General features: G+C 44.6%; 1 protein-coding gene across 8 annotated transcripts in view; it reads right to left on the reverse strand.

The window, feature by feature from the left end:
- The window catches only part of VAV2 (vav guanine nucleotide exchange factor 2), a 375,354-nt gene that overhangs the window by 35,658 nt on the left and 321,964 nt on the right, over window positions 1–17,732 (reverse strand). For 4 of the 8 annotated variants that reach the window (XM_073599566.1, XM_073599568.1, XM_073599571.1 and 1 more), the window contains 10 exons: window positions 17,396–17,505; window positions 15,428–15,529; window positions 15,148–15,236; window positions 14,644–14,672; window positions 14,098–14,148; window positions 13,342–13,363; window positions 9,106–9,233; window positions 8,953–9,018; window positions 7,684–7,718; window positions 7,489–7,605 (listed from right to left, as the gene is read on the reverse strand). In XM_073599566.1, coding sequence (XP_073455667.1) covers window positions 7,489–7,605; window positions 7,684–7,718; window positions 8,953–9,018; window positions 9,106–9,233; window positions 13,342–13,363; window positions 14,098–14,148; window positions 14,644–14,672; window positions 15,148–15,236; window positions 15,428–15,529; window positions 17,396–17,505 — 749 coding nt within the window. The remainder of the gene's footprint in view (window positions 1–7,488; window positions 7,606–7,683; window positions 7,719–8,952; window positions 9,019–9,105; window positions 9,234–13,341; window positions 13,364–14,097; window positions 14,149–14,643; window positions 14,673–15,147; window positions 15,237–15,427; window positions 15,530–17,395; window positions 17,506–17,732) is intronic. The other 4 variants (XM_073599569.1, XM_073599570.1, XM_073599572.1 and 1 more) reach the window with 2 other exon arrangements.

Here is a 17,732-nt window from a genome sequence, read left to right on the forward strand (position 1 = left end):
GCGGCATCAATAGCCGGTATTCCCCACATTTTAAAAAACTTTTCTTCCATCGGATAAAGTGTTGAAAACTTTCTCGGCGGAAAAAAACGTTTGTCTGGGTAATCCCACTCAGAATAAATAAGCTTTTCAAGTAAAGTATGAACAGGAAAAGCATGTGCTGCTTGGAAAGGTTTCAGTGACCCCAAAGCAGAAGAGGATTCTTTAGCAGTTTCAGGTATGGGCAACTTAAATGTGAAGCGGACCAATCCAGTGAGGATCTGCACTAAGACTTTCTCCTCTTGGGAAGTCGCAGAGGGTCCCTCTCCACCTGAATCCTCCGAAGAGGAATCATCCATCCCATCCCGATCCTCTGAAAGGGATTCACCTCCTTTATCCCAGAGCTCCTCTGTCTGAGGGTCTTGGGGAACAGAGGAAAGCCTAGTGCGTTTTCTTCCACTGAGTGAAGACGTAATCACGGCCATTAATCTTTCCTCTAGACCATTAATGGTTGAGGAAAAAACCTCTTGTGTAATATATACAGGGGCTGAAGTGCCAGAAGCAGGTGTAGCCCCTGACCCCGATGGCTCTCCCTGGCTAGCCGTCCCTGGCCCATCTTTAGGGGGGGAGGATGCTGCCGACAGGGGGCCCTCAGAACCTGAACGAGATCCCCTAGTGTCTCTGGTTCCTGGGGTGCTTGAACCTCTTCTACCCATAGTGCAAAGAAACAAGGTGTGAGGTATACAAATGAACACTGCCCGCTGAGCGATGTAGTCTGGCTAAAAGCCTTGCTACCCAATGCTCAGCCTGGTGTTACTTCAGTAAATGCTGCCTAGGAGAATGCCTGTGTCCCACCTTACATGCGACCGTCAGCTCTGTGTCTCTCAGAAGGCTGAGTGCACCTGTACAGAGTGCCTGAGTGGGAGTCTAAGCACTCTGTGCTGACGTCCCGCCCCCTCCTCTACCACCATGGCACATGACACAGTGGCGGGGGAGGGGCGTGCTAAGGGGGGCTGGAACCCCGAGTGGGCCCCCAAAAATCCCCGGCTCTCAGGCATTCACAAATCTATTAGCCCCGAGCGGGGACCGATCTGACTCGGAGCGTGGCTGAGTGACATAGCAGGTCCCGCCTTCTGGAGAGCCTGCAGCGCCTATTATGGATGTCCCACTGGTCCAATGCCAGGACCGCGGGACATGTGACGTCCATCCTAGGCGCCGCAGGCTGCAGAAGGCGGGAATTACAATGCGGCCGCCTCACTATGAGATCCCCGCTCGGCTCTCCTCTCCTGCCTCTGGCTGCCTGCTGTCTACTGGGATGGGCGCGCCAGTGCAACACACTATGGGAGGAGCCGGAGGTCACGGTCACCTGAAGTCTGACATCACGTGTAATGGTCAGTGTATGTCAGGGTCAGCGTAATGATCAGTGTGCGTCAGGTAGGTCAGTGTGATTCCGTGTGGGTCAGGTAGGTCAGTGTGCATCAGGTAGGTCAGTGTGCATCAGGTAGGTCAGTGTGCTTCAGTGTAGATCAGGTAGGTCAGTGTGCTTCAGTGTATTAGTCAGGTGGGTCAGTGTATGTCAGGTAGTCAGTGTAATGATCAGTGTGGGTCAGTGTAAGGGTCAGGTAGGTCAGTATAATGGTCAGTGTGTCAGGTAGGTCAGTGTGCTTCAGTGTAATGATCAGTGTGTGTCGGATAGGTCAGTGTGTTTCAGTGTAATGATCAGTGTGGGTCAGGTAGTCAGTGTAATGGTCAGGTGGGTCAGTGTATGTGAGGTAGTCAGTGTAATGATCAGTGTGGGTCAGGTAGGTCAGTGTGTCAGGTAGGTCAGTGTAATGGTCAGATGGGTCAGTGTGTGTGTGAGGTAGTCAGTGTAATGATCAGTGTGGGTCAGGTAGGTCAGTGTAATGGTCAGTGTGCTTCAGTGTAATGATCAGTGTGGGTCAGGTAGGTCAGTCTGTGTTGGGTAGGTCAGTGTGAGGCAGGTAGGTCAGTGTAATGGTCAGGTGGGTCAGTGTGTGTGAGGTAGTCAGTGTAATGATCAGTGTGGGTCAGTCTAATGGTCATGGGTCAGGTAGGTCAGTGTAATGGTCAGGTAGGTCAGTGTAATGGTCAGGTGGGTCAGTGTGTTTGAGGTAATCAGTGTGTATCAGGTAGGTCAGTGTGTGTCAGGTAGGTCAGCGTAATGCTCAGTGTGGGTCAGTGTGTGTTGGGTAGGTCAGTGTGGGTCAGTGTAATGGTCAGTGTGTATCAGGTAGGGCAGTGTGGGTCAGTGTAATGGTCAGGTAGGTCAGTGTAATGGTCAGGTAGGTCAGTGTAATGCTCAGCGTGTGTTGGGTGGGTCAATTATCAGTGTGTGTCAGGTAGGTCAGCGTGTGTGTGAGGTAGTCAGTGTAATGGTCAGTGTGTATCAGGTAGGGCAGTGTGGGTCAATGTAATCATCAGTGTAATGGTCAGGTGGGTCAGTGTGTGTCAGTTTTTAGTGGTCAGCATTGATGGGCACTGGTAAGCCAGGCAGCAACCAGCAGGTGAGCTTACCCCCCCAGGACTTAACTACCGCTTTGCCACCCAGGCCAATTCTGACATTTAACAAAACAATGTGTTGCTCTGTTATCAACTTAATAACAATCAAGTGCATACATGCAACTAGTTCTAATGTGAAAATAAAAAAAACTATAAAATAAACAGTCCACTGTAAAGTTTAGCCTCTACACCACCACCACCACAACCAGCTTACCAGAACATTAGATCCCAACAGTATAAGAGGCCTAATGTAGCTTTATGTTGCCCCTGGATGGATGGCTCTACGCTTGTGCTGCTCATGACTGACCACACACACTAGGACATTTTTGCCATCAACAACATCCCTTGTGATAGCATAGGCCATGACAGATCCTCTTTTTGGAGGGGTTTGGGGTCTATTAGACAATATCTCTCCTCTGGCTTTCAAAGCATCTGATCAAACCAAGATTGATGTTTGATCAGATACTGTACAAGCCGGTAAATGCTTGTATAAACAAACCGAAAGTCATGAAATCCTCATACCTCCAGATTTGTGACGTCAGTAAAGAGGGGGTGGGTGGGGAAGGAACTTCTGTTCCTTCCATTCTTCTCAGAGTTTGCGACTGAACTGGTCACATTAGTCCTGGGCTCTACCACTAGGACGAGAGATCCCAGATAACTTTTACATTGTGCAGAATTGCCTGCTGTAAAAAACAGTACCAAGATCACAGTTGTAGCAACACATATACACACACATACACACATATATATATATATATATATATATATATATATATATATACACACACACACACACACAAACACACACACAGGAGTATTAGGGTGGTTAAGCTAGCCATAGATGGATCAAAATGTCAATCCATGTGTGACTGCTAACGATCTACTTCTTTTGACCTGGCTTTTTGGAAATTTTTTCTCGATCAGCAGCTGCAGCCGCTGATCAGTGTATTCTCATAGCAGAGAGTCTCTGCTGTCAGAATACAATGTCACAGCGGGGAGGATTCCTCTATGCACCTTGGATTGAGTGGATGGAGGAATCCATTTTTTTGTGTGTTTTTCCAAGTTCAGCCTACTGGCTGAATGAAAAAACTATGATCCTTCAATGGCTAGCCTTAGTTTACCTCAATCGGCCCCAATTCCCCTCTCTTAGCTTTTTTTTTCATGCTTTTTTTTATATATTAATGGATAGGAAAACAGAAATTAAGCTTTTCTTTTTATTTTGTTTCGTTAAATAAAGGACTAAAAAAATAAATTTTTTTAAACTTCAAATTGCTGAAAAAGTTAATGCTGGTTCTGAAAGAAAGGGTTTTGGAACATAAATTGCATCACAGTTTGTTGCATCTGGGGCTGTGTAGCCACAGACTCATCGGGGTACCAATACTGACCCGTGTCCATAGTCAAAAGCACCTACAATAGGCACATGAGCATCGTAACTGGACCACGGAGCTGTAAAAGGTGTCCTTTCTGATGAATTCAAAAATGGTTTGAGGAACATAAAAACTAGTCTAAAGCCCCTTTCACACGGACGGATAGAATGGTGCTTTTAGCTGCGGATTTTCTCATTTTCTACCGCAACTAAAAGCACACAATGTTTTCCTATGGCCCCATTCACACACTGCGTTTAGCTGCGAATTAGATACCTGCGGTTCTGTGCGGATAGAAAAAATAGAATTGACTGCGTCCAGGAGCGATTTAGCGCAGCTATCCGCACATAACTGCAGGTAATTGCAGTGCACTGTGTCAGCTGCGGATAACAGCGCCGAGCTGCTCATCAGGAAAGGAAAAATGATTTTTCCTTTCCCGATGAGCGACAAGCACGGGGATCAAACCCGGATCCCCGCCAATGCCCGGCACTGTTTGGTATGAATCTTGAGGGGGAACTCCACGCCAATTTTAAATAAAAAACCGGCGTGGGTTCCCCCCCAGGGGCATACCAGGCCCTTAGGTCTGGTACGGATTTTAAGAGGAACCCCTATGCCTAAAAAACGGCGTGGGGTCCCCCCCAAAATCCATACCAGACCCTTATCCGAGCACGCAGCCCGGTCGGTCAGGAAAGGGGGTGGGGACGGGCGAGCCCCCCCCCCCCCCGAACCGTACCAGGCCGCATGCCCTCAACATGGGGGTGGATGCTTTGGGGGAGGGGGCACCCTGCGGGCCCCCCACCCCAAAGCACCTTGTCCCCATGTTGATGAGGACAAGGGCCTCTTCCCGACAACCCTGGCCATTGGTTGTCGGGGTCTGCGTGCGGAGGGCTTATCGGAATCCGGGAGCCCCCTTTAATAAGGGGGCCCCCCAGACGCCGGCCCCCCACCTATGTGAATGAGTATGGGGTACATGGTATCCCTACCCATTCACCTAGGGAAAAAGCGTCAATAAAAAAATCACTACACAGATTTTTAAAGTAATTTATTAGACAGCTCCGGGGGTCTTCTTCCGGCTTCGGGGGTCTTCTTCCGACTTCGGGGGTCTCTCTGGTTCTTCTCCGCGCTCTCTGGGTCTTCTGCCGGGCTCCTGCGCTGTCTTCTGCTCTTTTGCTATAGCGGAGGAGCCCGGTCTGCTGCCTTCTTCCCTCTTCTCTTCTTCTGATGTTGACACTATGCTCTCTCCGGCTGGAATGCACTCTGGGCGCTCCGCTCTGACTTATATAGGCGGTGACCCCGCCCCCTTATGCCGTCACAGTCCCTGGGCATGCTGGGACTGTGACATCTTAGGGGGCTTGGTCACGATGACCACACCCCCTAAGACGTCACAGTCCCAGCATGCCCAGGGACTGTGACGGCATAAGGGGGCGGGGTCACCGCCTATATAAGTCAGAGCGGAGCGCCCAGAGTGCATTCCAGCCGGAGAGAGCGTTGTGTCAACATCAGAAGAGAAGAGGGAAGAAGGCAGAAGGCAGCAGACCGGGCTCCTCTGCTATAGCAAAAGAGCGGCAGAAGACAGCAGAGGAGCCCGGCAGAAGACCTGGAGAGCGCGGAGAAAAACCGGAGAGACCCCCGAAGCCGGAAGAAGACCCCCGAAGCTGTCTAATAAATTACTTTAAAAATCTGTAGTGTTTTTTTTTATTGACACTTTTTCCCTAGGTGAATGGGTAGGGGTACCATGTACCCCATACTCATTCACATAGGGTGGGGGGCCGGGATCTGGGGGCCCCCTTATTAAAGGGGCCTCCCGGATTCCGATAAGCCCTCCGCCGCAGACCCCGACAACCAACGGCCAGGGTTGTCGGGAAGAGGCAGTTGTCCTCATCAACATGGGGACAAGGTGCTATGGGGTGGGGGGCCTGCAGGGCGCCCCCTCCCCCAAAGCACCCACCCCCATGTTGAGGGCATGCGGCCTGGTACGGTTCAGGAGGGGGGCGCTCGCCCGTCCCCACCCCCTTTCCTGACCGACCGGGCTGCGTGCTCGGATAAGGGTCTGGTATGGATATTGGGGGGGACCCCACGCCGTTTTTTCGGTGTAGGGGTTCCTCTTAAAATCCATACCAGACTGAAGGGCCTGGTATGCCCCTGAGGGGGAACCCATGCCATTTTTTTTATTTAAAATTTGGCGTGGAGTTCCCCCTTGAGATTCATACCAAACAGTGCGAGTCGGCACCCTGTCGGGTTGCCATGGAAGTGGCAAACCGCAGCCAAACACGACCGCAGCTAATCGCACTGTGCAAATGCAGCTGATCGCAGTGCCTGGATTCTTGAACTCCACAGGAAAAAAAACATGCTTTTAACTGCGGCAGAATAGCCGTCCGTGTGAAAGGCGCCTAAAGTGTTAACTTTGCCTCCTAAATCTCCAGATCTCAATCCAATTGCGCATGTGGGATGTACTGGAAAAAAAAAAAAAGTCTAATCCATGGAGACCCCACTTTGCAACTTACGGGACTTAAAGGTTCTGCAACTGATGGCTTGGTGCCATATACCACAGCATATCACCAGAGGTCTAGTGGTGTCTATGCCTTAAAGGGTTATGATGGGTGGTCATAATGTTATGGCTGATCAGTGTAAATGCCAGGGTATGTTCTTGACACCCAAATGGAACAAAGAAAATGGCTTGAAAATAGCTACAAAACATCTTCAACATTACAGAACAAGTCCAGTTGAATATGATCAACTACTCCTAGATATACAAATAACCTGGATAAAGGAGAACATTCACATGTACTGTATATACAGCATGTATTATTTATTTGGCAAAAACTATATCTTAACTCATGTTTACAAACCGACCCTTTGCAGAAATGTAAAAACTGCACTGATTAATACTCTAACCAGTTTTTAAATAAATTAAATCATGTTAAAGGAGTTGTGGCTAAAGGCTAAATACTTCCTTGGTCTTTTTTTATGAAAGGCCTAAACAGAGAACTAACAAGTTATATACAAACTAGTATTCCACTCCAACTCAAACTACTGTCTTCACGTTTACTTCTTTACATACTTTGGAATGTCTTACTGTAGCCTCCCCTCTTCTTGTGTAATTATGTTATGCTGTAATATTAGGGATGCAAGGACAGTGATTGGTAGGTGTGGGAAGCTATGTACACATTGGTGCTAATAAGTAAAGCCTGGTACACACTGTGAGCAACTCCAGTCGGAGCTGCTGTACTAACTTTGCAAAGTTAGTACAGAAATCTTCTCTGCTGAGCTGTTGTGATCTGACAGGGGGACGGCCCCCCCCACCAGAAAACTCTGATCAGCGCTCTCCGCCATTGGTGGAGAGAGCTGAACAGGAGTCGGTGGGCTGCTGGTTTTTCAGCATTTTTGTCTGACAGAAGCCAGTCAAAGGAACAGCTTCTGTCAGACAGGGTGACACACACACACACGGGCCGAATGTCGGTCATTTTTTTTTTTTTAACCAGCGGAGGACTCCTGACATTTGGCCTGTGTGTACGGGGCTTAGAACACACATCTCTGTCCTTAAGGTTTACATTGTCTGTGCAACCCTTTTAATGTGACATGTGCACACATTTTTGCAAGTTGTAAAATATAATTAGAAAACAATTACTTTATACTGATGGCGAATCGCTCTGATTCTGCTGTCCTCTCCCGGATAAGGTACGTTCCGCTAACATGGGCTTTTAGGAGATTGTCCGCTTGCGGCCGTTCTACGTTTCCTGCAAACCTAAAACAATTACCATCCAATGAGAATGACACAAAGGCTGACCTCTGCAGGGAGGAGTGTGAGGTGTCCAGTACCTACCAGGGATATTTACTGTAGTCCGGGCGGATCATCGGCTGTGACAGAACACAAACACTACATATTAGGTCTCCTTAATACAAATTGTTTCACAATACAATTCTTGGATAGTCATGTGAGTGCCTTCCAGCCAAGACACTTCTGAAGCCAATGTCAACTTCATGTAACTTTTTTTTGCTGCTTATATTTCTTTTTCCCTCAAATACATTTATTTCCTTCTTGTTATCATTTCTTGCTTGTGTGCCTGGACTCCCCTGCCAAACTTGATCCCATCTTGGTGATCTATACATGCCTAATGTATATGGGACAAGTATGGTGGCTTGCACCACCCTAGCCTGACTGTAACATACAGTAGTAGTTTGTTTTAAAAATGTCTGGATTCTTCCCTAAATTCACAAAATATAACTGAATACTAAATACTTATTGGTAAAGTTGATCCAGGGAATAGCAGATTGCCTCTTGGGGGATCAGCAAGGAATTTTTTTCCCCCACTGGAGCAGATTGAATCATACCTTGTTTGTTTTTGTTTTTTTCTTTTTTTACCTTTCTCTGGATCACCGGGCGGTATAGGATTGTCTATTGGGAAGTTTTCTATTTGTGTGTGCGTGTCTGTGTATTTTGTTTCTCTCTGTGGGTTGAACTGGATGGACTTTTTTCAACCAGACTAAAGGCCTGTACACACGATCCGAAAATCAGACGAAAAATACCGCTTTCGACGCGGCTGTATGATAATCATATCGTTAGTACAGAGCTTTCGAGAGCCGATCACGACAATTCATCCGATATTATTCGGCCAGATAAGCACGAAAACTTTCCTTGTACGATACCAGATCGTATGATTTTCGTTTAGTTAGTACAGTTGTCATTCAAAAATACAATACAAATACAACACATGACATCACTTCTGATTTTTTTTTTCTGTCGTACAAGAATTTTTGTGACTTTAGTAACCTATTCAATTTCTACTTGGGACTATTAAGCGAAAAAAGTCGTACGATCTTCGGATCGTGTGTATGGGCCATTACTATGTAACTATATACATTGTACAGCTCACAGCAGACTCAAGAAAGAGCAGAACATGTGGATAATTCTGATAATGTCATTAAACCCTGCCTATATAAAGTATATTCTAAACACCCACTAATTACATAAGATAAATATTTAGAAGGAAGAAGTATATGGGAACCTTAGCACATATAGAAAATAAAATACCACAAAGTGACTGGCTACCTGTTTGTGCAGTGAATGAAGCCACTGTAATATGGCACTTACCACAGGACAGGGCTTAACCGAAGAGCTGGGGAAATAACCCGATTTTTTAGTCAGTAGCATACGTCCCTGTTAAGAAAAGACAAATCCATTGGTCATAATTTAGTCTTGGTGGCTAGTGGCAGATTTTCTCCCAAGTTGTAGTTGCGCACCTACCTCCCACCACGGGGAATCTGGGTCCCCCCTCAGCAGTTCAATCACCTCCCCAGTCTGGAATGTTAACACTGGCTTTCCTGGAGGAGCGGGGTTTCCATAGTAATTCTGTATTGCTACCATCTTGGGTCCTGGCATCAAAAGGTACCATTATCATAAAAGATGTATAAGTGCAGAGAGACAAATATCATATAGATGTAAGAGTGCAGACAAGAGTGCAGATATTTACTGACTGAATTAACATGCCGTCAGTCCAGCCATGGCAGAGTTGAGTTACAGGGACAGTCAAGTTAAATGCGAAATGTGTGTGGGAGACAAATGTCAAAAGCACTTTTTCATCCCTGCTACATTCCTAGGAACCCATAATCCACAATATCTTGCAATTTTTTTAGGAATGGAAGCTAACAACTCTACCCATCAGGGCCTCTCTGCACTTATCCCTAAGTTTTCAAAACCTATGCTTTTTTTTTTTATCCAAGAAAAAGTTTTTATTGAAAAACAAGTACATACAGTCCAAGAAGTCCACAATTAAATTATACATAATAGCATAAACAGGCGTAGTTCCAGAAATAGAGTCAAGTTTATACAATACAATAATATAATATATTTCCCACTGTTAAACAATAAAAAAGAAATGAAATTACTGCATCTTCATCTTTCCAGATTCCTTCCCTCTATCTTTAACCAACAGGAGCAATAAGCTCTATTCAAGTCCAATGCAGGGTACACAATACTTTCAACCATTATTAAGGCGCAATAATCTATCCATGACCAGGTCCTCCGGGGCTAGCCCAGGAGTGCCTAGCCATGGTTCCCAGAGTTTTTCAAATTTCCTTGAACATCCCCTGTGTTGGTATATAATTTTCTCCATTCTTATTATATTACCTAGTGCAGTAACCCATTCCTTGACTGAGGGGGGCGTTTCAGATTTCCAGTGTACCATGATTAACTTACGGGCCACAAAAAGGGCTCTAGATAGAGCTTCTCTGACATGGGGTTCCCACTCCAGTTCATCTAATACATTCAAAATACAGTGTCTAGGGTCCAGCGGAATTGAGACCCCAAACAATGCGCTCAGCGTGTCCACCACCCCCTTCCAGTACACATGTAATCTGGGACATCTCCACAACATATGTATTAAATCTCCATGGTCTCTCTTACATCTAGTACAGGTTGGAGTGGAAAGAAGTCCCATATTATGTAACCTATGAAGTGTATAATAAGTTCTCAAGATTGTATATAATTGCGTTAGTCTTTGCGTTACATTCAGTGAGCATATGGAAACTGACTGCAAAACCTCCTTTCACTGTCAAGGGGTGTTTTAGAAGGTATTTGTGAAGTAAGGTGCTATAGCTCTGGGAAATGAATCCTTTAGAGGTCTCAGACCCTTTAAGTAAAGTGACCAAAGGGTTCGAGTCAGTATGCCATTCAGAGGTTTTTGACTGTGCTGCAAATGCATGCCTAAGTTGCATATAATAAAAAAGCATGGAGGTCGGTAGTCTATATAGGTCCCTCAAATTGTCAAAGGAACGCAATTTTCCCTCACTTATAATTTGCGTTAGGTAAAGAATGCCAAACCTCTTCCACCTCTCCGCATGTTGTAGTTTAGCAAGTTCTGGATAGGATTAATTTCCCCATATAGGACTATACTCATTAATACCGGTTGCCTCCTGAATATACTTAGTTTTATTCCATATTTTTTGTATGAGGGCATAAGCGGGGAAGCCTTTATGAGGCTTGCTGAAAGCTGAGGCCTCCAAAGCCGTGGGAACGGATTTACCCCCTAACGTATGCAACATTATATATTCTGAAGCGCTAGGGGTTCTGACTGTAGATTCCCCCTCCATGGCCATGGTACCTATCAAATGTTGCATTTGCGATGACAGGTAATAAAGCCATGGATTCGGTAATGCAAGGCCACCTTCATCTTTAGGGCGTTGTAGATTTTCTAGTTTTATTCTAGGTGGGCGGTTCTTCCATATCAATTCACGAAAAATGGCATTAACTATCCTGAAAATCTTAAGTGGAATGACTACCGGTGAGTTGTGCAGTATGTATAACAGTTGAGGCATTAGAATCACCTTGCCTGCAACCGACATACACAGAGCATTCCAGGTTTTGACTCGTAAACGAAATCGAGCCAACAGTGGGGAAATATTTAACTGACTATATTCCCTAATCTTAGGAGAGACCTGTATCCCCAGGTATCTAAAGGAAACAGATATAGGTATTCCCACAACTTTCTCTTCATTTAATAATCGTGTATCATCTATCGGCATTAGGGCTGATTTGGTCCAGTTTATTTTAAGGCCTGAAAATTCCCCAAAGCGAGCCACTGTGTCCATTGTATTTTTTAGTGATTGGTCAGTATCTCCCAAGAGAATCATGGTATCATCTGCATAAAGCATCACCTTCTCCTGTCTATCTCCATAGCAGAAGCCGGTGATATCCCTGCAATCTCTGATCCGTATTGCCAACGGCTCTATGGCCAGGGCAAACAACAGGGGGGACAAAGGGCACCCCTGCCGTGTACCCCGCCCCAGAGCAAAGGGCAGCGACATTCTACCCGCTTCTCTAATAATCGCCTGGGGGCAGTGATATAGCAAACGCACCCCAGAAATGTATAGCTCTCCAAAGCCGAATCTTCTCATCACCTTCCATAAATATGGCCATTCCACGCTGTCAAAGGCTTTCATTGCATCTAGAGACAGCAAAGCCCTCTTACCTTTGTTATCCGGTAGGGACTGCATGTTAAGATATAGTCTTCTAAGGTTTATTGCTGTGGATTTGTTGGGCATAAATCCCGCCTGATCAGGGTGTATAATCGAGGCAATAGCCTTATTCAACCTGATAGCCAAAACTTTTGCTAATATTTTGATGTCTGACTGCAGTAGGGATATCGGTCTATATGAGGCTGGGTCCACTGGGTCCTTGCCTGGTTTTAAAATTAACACAATGTGTGCCCTAGATATGGAGGGCGGTAGGGTATTATGCTACCTAGCGGTGAGAAATACATTTAGTAGCTTGGGGAGTAGTATCTCAGAATAGGTTTTGTAAATTTCCATAGGGATGCCGTCCCCCCGGGGGCCTTACAGTTAGGGAATTCTGCCACCGCCGCCTGCAACTCATCCAGAGTTAAGGGGGCGTCTAATTCTTTTCTCTGGAAATCCGAAAGCTGTGGAAATACAATGCCATCCAGGTAGTTGGACAACTCCCCGGGACTGCATCTAGAAGAGGAACAATATAGCTGTTCATAAAATTCCGCCAACGTCTGGAGTATCTGATCTGGGGAGTGTACCAGCCGCCCATCAGCCTTCTTTATGGAACCGATTACTGGAGATCTCTTTTCAGAATGAGCTATTCTAGCTAAAAGGCGACCCGTCGTTTCCCCCTCCTCAAAAAAAGCAGTCTTAGAGAAAAACCTCTTTTTGTCCGCCGAGGATGCCAGCAGATGCTCATAAGCTGATTGGGCCGACTGCCATGCCTCCCTTGCGGAATCGGTTGGGTCCTGGACATACTTTGCCTCAAGGGAGCAAGCATGGGATTCCAGTGTTTCCAAAACCTATGCTTAATCCCCTACAGAAAACAGTAAGTGGATTGACCTAAGACAGGCAGAAGCTGTAAAGAAGTACTGGTAGGGGGCTGTAGTTCCACCAGAGGTCTAATAAATGCCCTGTCAAATTGGGGAACAGGATAATTAAATTCAGATTAGGCGTTTGTTCAAACCACGGTATGTTACAATTATGCAATGCATATGTGCAGTGCATTAAAAGTCATTCAAATTTCCACGCCAACACACCAATACAGTTCGTTATAGTGCAGATAAGTCCAAGTGCTCTGTGTGTTAAAAAATCGCACAGGGCAATTTTTTGCGCAGAGGTGCATTGGCAACCCATAGGCTTTCTAACTAAAGTCTAGTACACACTACTAGTTTAAAAAACAAAACAAAAAACTGACAGCTCAGGTCGGAGCCGCTGTTCTATTGTGTTCCGACAGGGGGACGGACCCCCCCGCCATAACATTCCAGTCAGTAATCTCAGCCATTGACTTCTTTTGGACCGGCTGCAGTACACATAGGACAATGCCGCCCGACATTCACAAACTCTATAGGTAAACTAAGTGGGTTTTCGAAATAGTGCTAGCATGGCTTCATTTAAAAATGGTGCAAAGCTCTCTAGGAGCAGCAAAGAAAGAATTAATCAGTACATATTTAAAATATGAATAGAACTGCGGACTCACCATATACTGTGATTAGAGGATCCTATGAGGAGAAACAAAATTAGGGTGTTAAAACTGTCTATTTAAAAAGTAAGCCGCCTCAAAATTTTACCAAATCCACTTTTCTATTCTGTATTAATTAATAAAAGTGACAGGTAATCACAGCTTGGCTACATTTCCCATGATGCTCCACCAGCTGTGGTCCTGGAGTTCATTTAATTCTGTGAAAATTATAAAAAGGAGCAAAGAATGCATCAAACTATACAATTATAATTTGTTGCGTGTAACAACTGTTTGATAGGAGTCTACCAACAGCAGGTATGAGGATCTATCCACTCTGAGAATGCCAGTTCTTATGTAGTGTTTGAAAACCCGGTGTTAAAGAGCTGTTTGTTTTTTCAGCAGCAGTGCCTGTGAAGCAGTTTTAGTCTACAATGTGCCAGGCTCAAGTTAAATAGAGACAAACGGTACAGAACTGGAATTTATCTGTTACTTACAAGAGGAGATGAGAAAACTGTAAACTAACATGCCCTTTTACAGTCTGACTGTCCATGTGAATTTCTTGCTGGTTGAACATACTGGGCATTGTAGTTCAGCATGAAGGTGAAGATTTCCAGCCCCAAAAAGAATAATAATTAGAGGTGTAGAGTCATTAGAAAGAAGAATTGCTCAGGAACCCACAAGATGCCCATATAAGACCAAGAACAGGATTGATTGGTCAGAGATCAGAACATGGAAGCTATGATTGGATTCCCTTAACTGCTCCTATCTACGCACCTGATCTGCCCCTGAGGCATTAGAGGCTCTTGGAGAGTGAATGGACGGTGCCTATGTGACAACACACAACAATGTCTGGTTAACTTGATCCAGAGACATTATTCATCTAATTAGAAGGATAAAAGTTGATACACCAGGGAGCAACGACTCAGGAAACATAATCCCCGTACAGTTGACAGAACTCCACAGTGTAGCCAACAAAGGGAGCAGAAAAATTCACAGTGTATCTAACACAGGGGGCAGAAATTCACAGTGGATTTATGTCCCACTACATATCATAAGGTGCTTAATGGTTTGCTAAGGTGTTAATCTTAACACACCAAAATGAGTACAAACACACAGCATAGGGCCTTCTCATTGTTCGCAAGACCTCACAGCTTTTGATAAATTGACTGATAAAAGCTTGGACACAATTTAAGCTAGTGAAGAAATAAAAGTACCAGTATTCACTGGGACACACAGGGCCTGTTAATTCCTTGTCAGCTATGAGATGCACGTAGGTCATGATAGATTAGGGAGCCGTTATATAGATCTAAAGTGACTTACAGAATATCTTACCATGTCATCACTGGGACCTGAGAAGGGAGAGAACACAGAAGGATTATTGCAGAGTTCTCAGAACATTTGTCTGCACATCTCAGAACTCTTCAGGCTGACATTTCTCTGCTACTTGCATATGTGGCTTTCATTACATAATCCCAGAAATAAATTGTATTTTCCCAGAAAGAAGGTGCACTGCCCCCAGCGAGAGGAAAGGCATAAAGGGGAGTGCTACATGACTAAAGCCACAAATGAGCAATACATACAGAACTAAATACAACATACTGCAAAGTAATTATTTTAAACTTTTTTTAAAATGTAAAATTCTGTTGGCTCCATCCATTAGCCCACCTCTTGTCTGCCCTTTGGACAAGCTCACTTTGAGCTCTCTTCCTCATTTAAAGCCACTAGAGTACCTTCTTTTCTCATAAATCAGCTTTCACAGCAACCCCTTCCACTAAAAGCCTTTCAGATGGCTTGACTTGTCATACTATATATATGAAGACTCACCCATTTTACATGCATTGATTGTTTCGAGGCATTCCTTGTGTACACCAACCCCGCACTTAGAGCAGTAGTAGCCCTGGTAGAATGTGCCCCTGTCAGAGAAACAAAAGACTGTCAGATATCCCTCAGTATTCATTGTGCAATGTTGCTGCTTTCTGCAAAGAATTCTTAAATTGCAATTTTTTTGATTCTCTTGAATTTAAACATTTAAGGAATCACAAATTAGCAAGTTGGTAAATCCTCCTTAATTGCAACAGGCTATACACGCGACTGCACCACCCACCTCAGAAACATCTTACAAGCTTTACAGCTAGTCGTCTTTTCAAAGGTAAACATCTGGAAGTTGTGGTGGTTGGCGTTGGCTTTCTCTGGCTTAATGTTTGACCTGACAAAACAGAAAAATGGCCAATCAGAAAAGGGAATCTTCCTATTATATTTCTTACAATCAGATTATAAGAAACCAGTGGCATAATTATGGTACCACGATAAGGCCAGGCCCCACTGAATTGATAATTCATGCTTGAATATGGCTGCTTTTCAAATGGTCCACTTTAAATAAGGAAAGACCAGTCACAGTTCTGCTGACAGGACCCAATCACATTGTATCTTTAATTGCAGCAGATCTGACTGTCTGTTCTGAATAAAAACCTGGCATCTGACTGGCTGCTTCCAGCTATGGGGCCAACCACCCTGAAACTTTAAAGGATAAGTTCACCTTTGGGAACATGTTACATGCTGCAGCCTGATCCCCCCCCCCCCCCCCAGCTCCCCCCTCCCTGTTACACGGCTGTGTCATCCATTCACAGAGCTCTGTGTATGAATGAACTACAAGTACCGACATCCTTTGCAAATGATAGCTTGTAGTTCTCAATGAACTACTATGGCACTGTGGAGCGCTGTGATAGTTCATTGGTTCTTCCTGTCAAGTATCTGCTTGCCCATATGGGATGTACAGGCACACAGACAGGTCTGCAGGAGACCTGCATGGCACCAGTGATCTGCTTTACAGACTTCAAAAATAAAGAAAAAAATGCACATTTTTTTTTAAGTGAACTTATCTTTTAAGAAATGTTTATGTGACACAGTTACATGTCATATAAAAAAAAAAGTTTGTGTAATAGAAGATTTCATATCCAAGTTCATCTTTATCATAGTCTGGGAGGTATCAGCACCAGGCAACTAATATTAATAAGAAATAGGTTTTTGTGACAAAAAATGTTGACTTATCTAACTTTTTCACAGTTTTATGATTTAATTGCATAAACAGAAAAGCAACACTGCCCTACCAAACAATATAAGACACCAGAAGAGAACACTGCTGTCACTGGATGTTTACCAACAGAGTGCAGACCTAAGGCTTAATGTACACTGCACGTTTTACAACCTCCCCATAACGATTTAACTTGACAGATAGTAAACAACATTTTAAAATGTCCGTTTTGCTGCGTTTACATGCCCGTTTGCGTTTAGAAGCGTTTTTTTATTTATTTTTCAAAAAGCCAAAAATGAAATAGGCCTGTAAACAAAACGCAGCTAAACGTGAGTTACCATGTTTAGAAGCCGTTACAGGCATTTGGCGTTTCAAATGCCTCTGAACATCCATTGTGAACGCTTTTTTTTGCTTTCCAAAAAATATTTCTGAACTCAAATACCTAGAAACGACCCCGTGTACATGTACTGATAAGATAACAGAGGAAAGTTCAGGGGCAGCTGAAAAAAAACACCCAACTGCTCCTAAACGTCAGTTTACCAGCAGCAGTTTACATGAAGCCTTAAGCTGACCATACATGGAACAGATTTTCCATTGGTTCCTTGATGAACCGGGCTAAAATTCAAACTGTGGGTGGACCTATAAGCACCTTCCTGTCCATCATTCCACTGGGCAGAACATTTTCAACAGAACAGCTGCTGCATCCAATCAGAGTCAGTCATTGTTCAGCTATTCTGGTGTCAACTGTCAGAATATGATACCCAGCAGGAGAGATTACTCCATCCATGCTGTTTAGGGTAGATGGGGGAATCAAGATTTTGCTCACTCAGCCTGTGGGGCTCAAAGTCTTACAGTGTATGGCCAGCTTAACACTAAACTAAGAGAAGCATGAATGCGTACTTTGCTTCCTACACTGCAGTTCTGCACAGGGCAGAGTACACTGATGTACATACAAGCACAGAGATGACCATCCTGGGACTGAGGTGTGTGTGGAAAACAAAAAATATACAAACAGTGAAGTTTAAATCAACATTCTTGTACATTGCCATTTCAAACTGCTCCATCCACTTTCTCTTCATGTCATCTGTCTTGCAGAAGAACTGGAAGCCCTGCTTCCCTTGTAGGTGTACCAAGAAGAAGCCGTATGACCACTGCAGAGAGAGAGCAGAGATGGACTTATATCTATCTGATCTCTTCCACAGACATAAGACATTAAAAAACATGGTCCACTCATAGACAGAAACAAAGATGCTCAGACATCCTGGAATATTTACTGCAATCATAATCACACCACGACTAATGGCCCGTACACATAATCTGAAAATCAGACGAAAAATACCGATTTCGACGCGGTCGTACAATAATCGGATTGTTAATA

Source organism: Aquarana catesbeiana, linkage group LG09, assembly GCF_042186555.1.
Source record: "Aquarana catesbeiana isolate 2022-GZ linkage group LG09, ASM4218655v1, whole genome shotgun sequence".
NCBI lineage: Eukaryota > Metazoa > Chordata > Amphibia > Anura > Ranidae > Aquarana > Aquarana catesbeiana.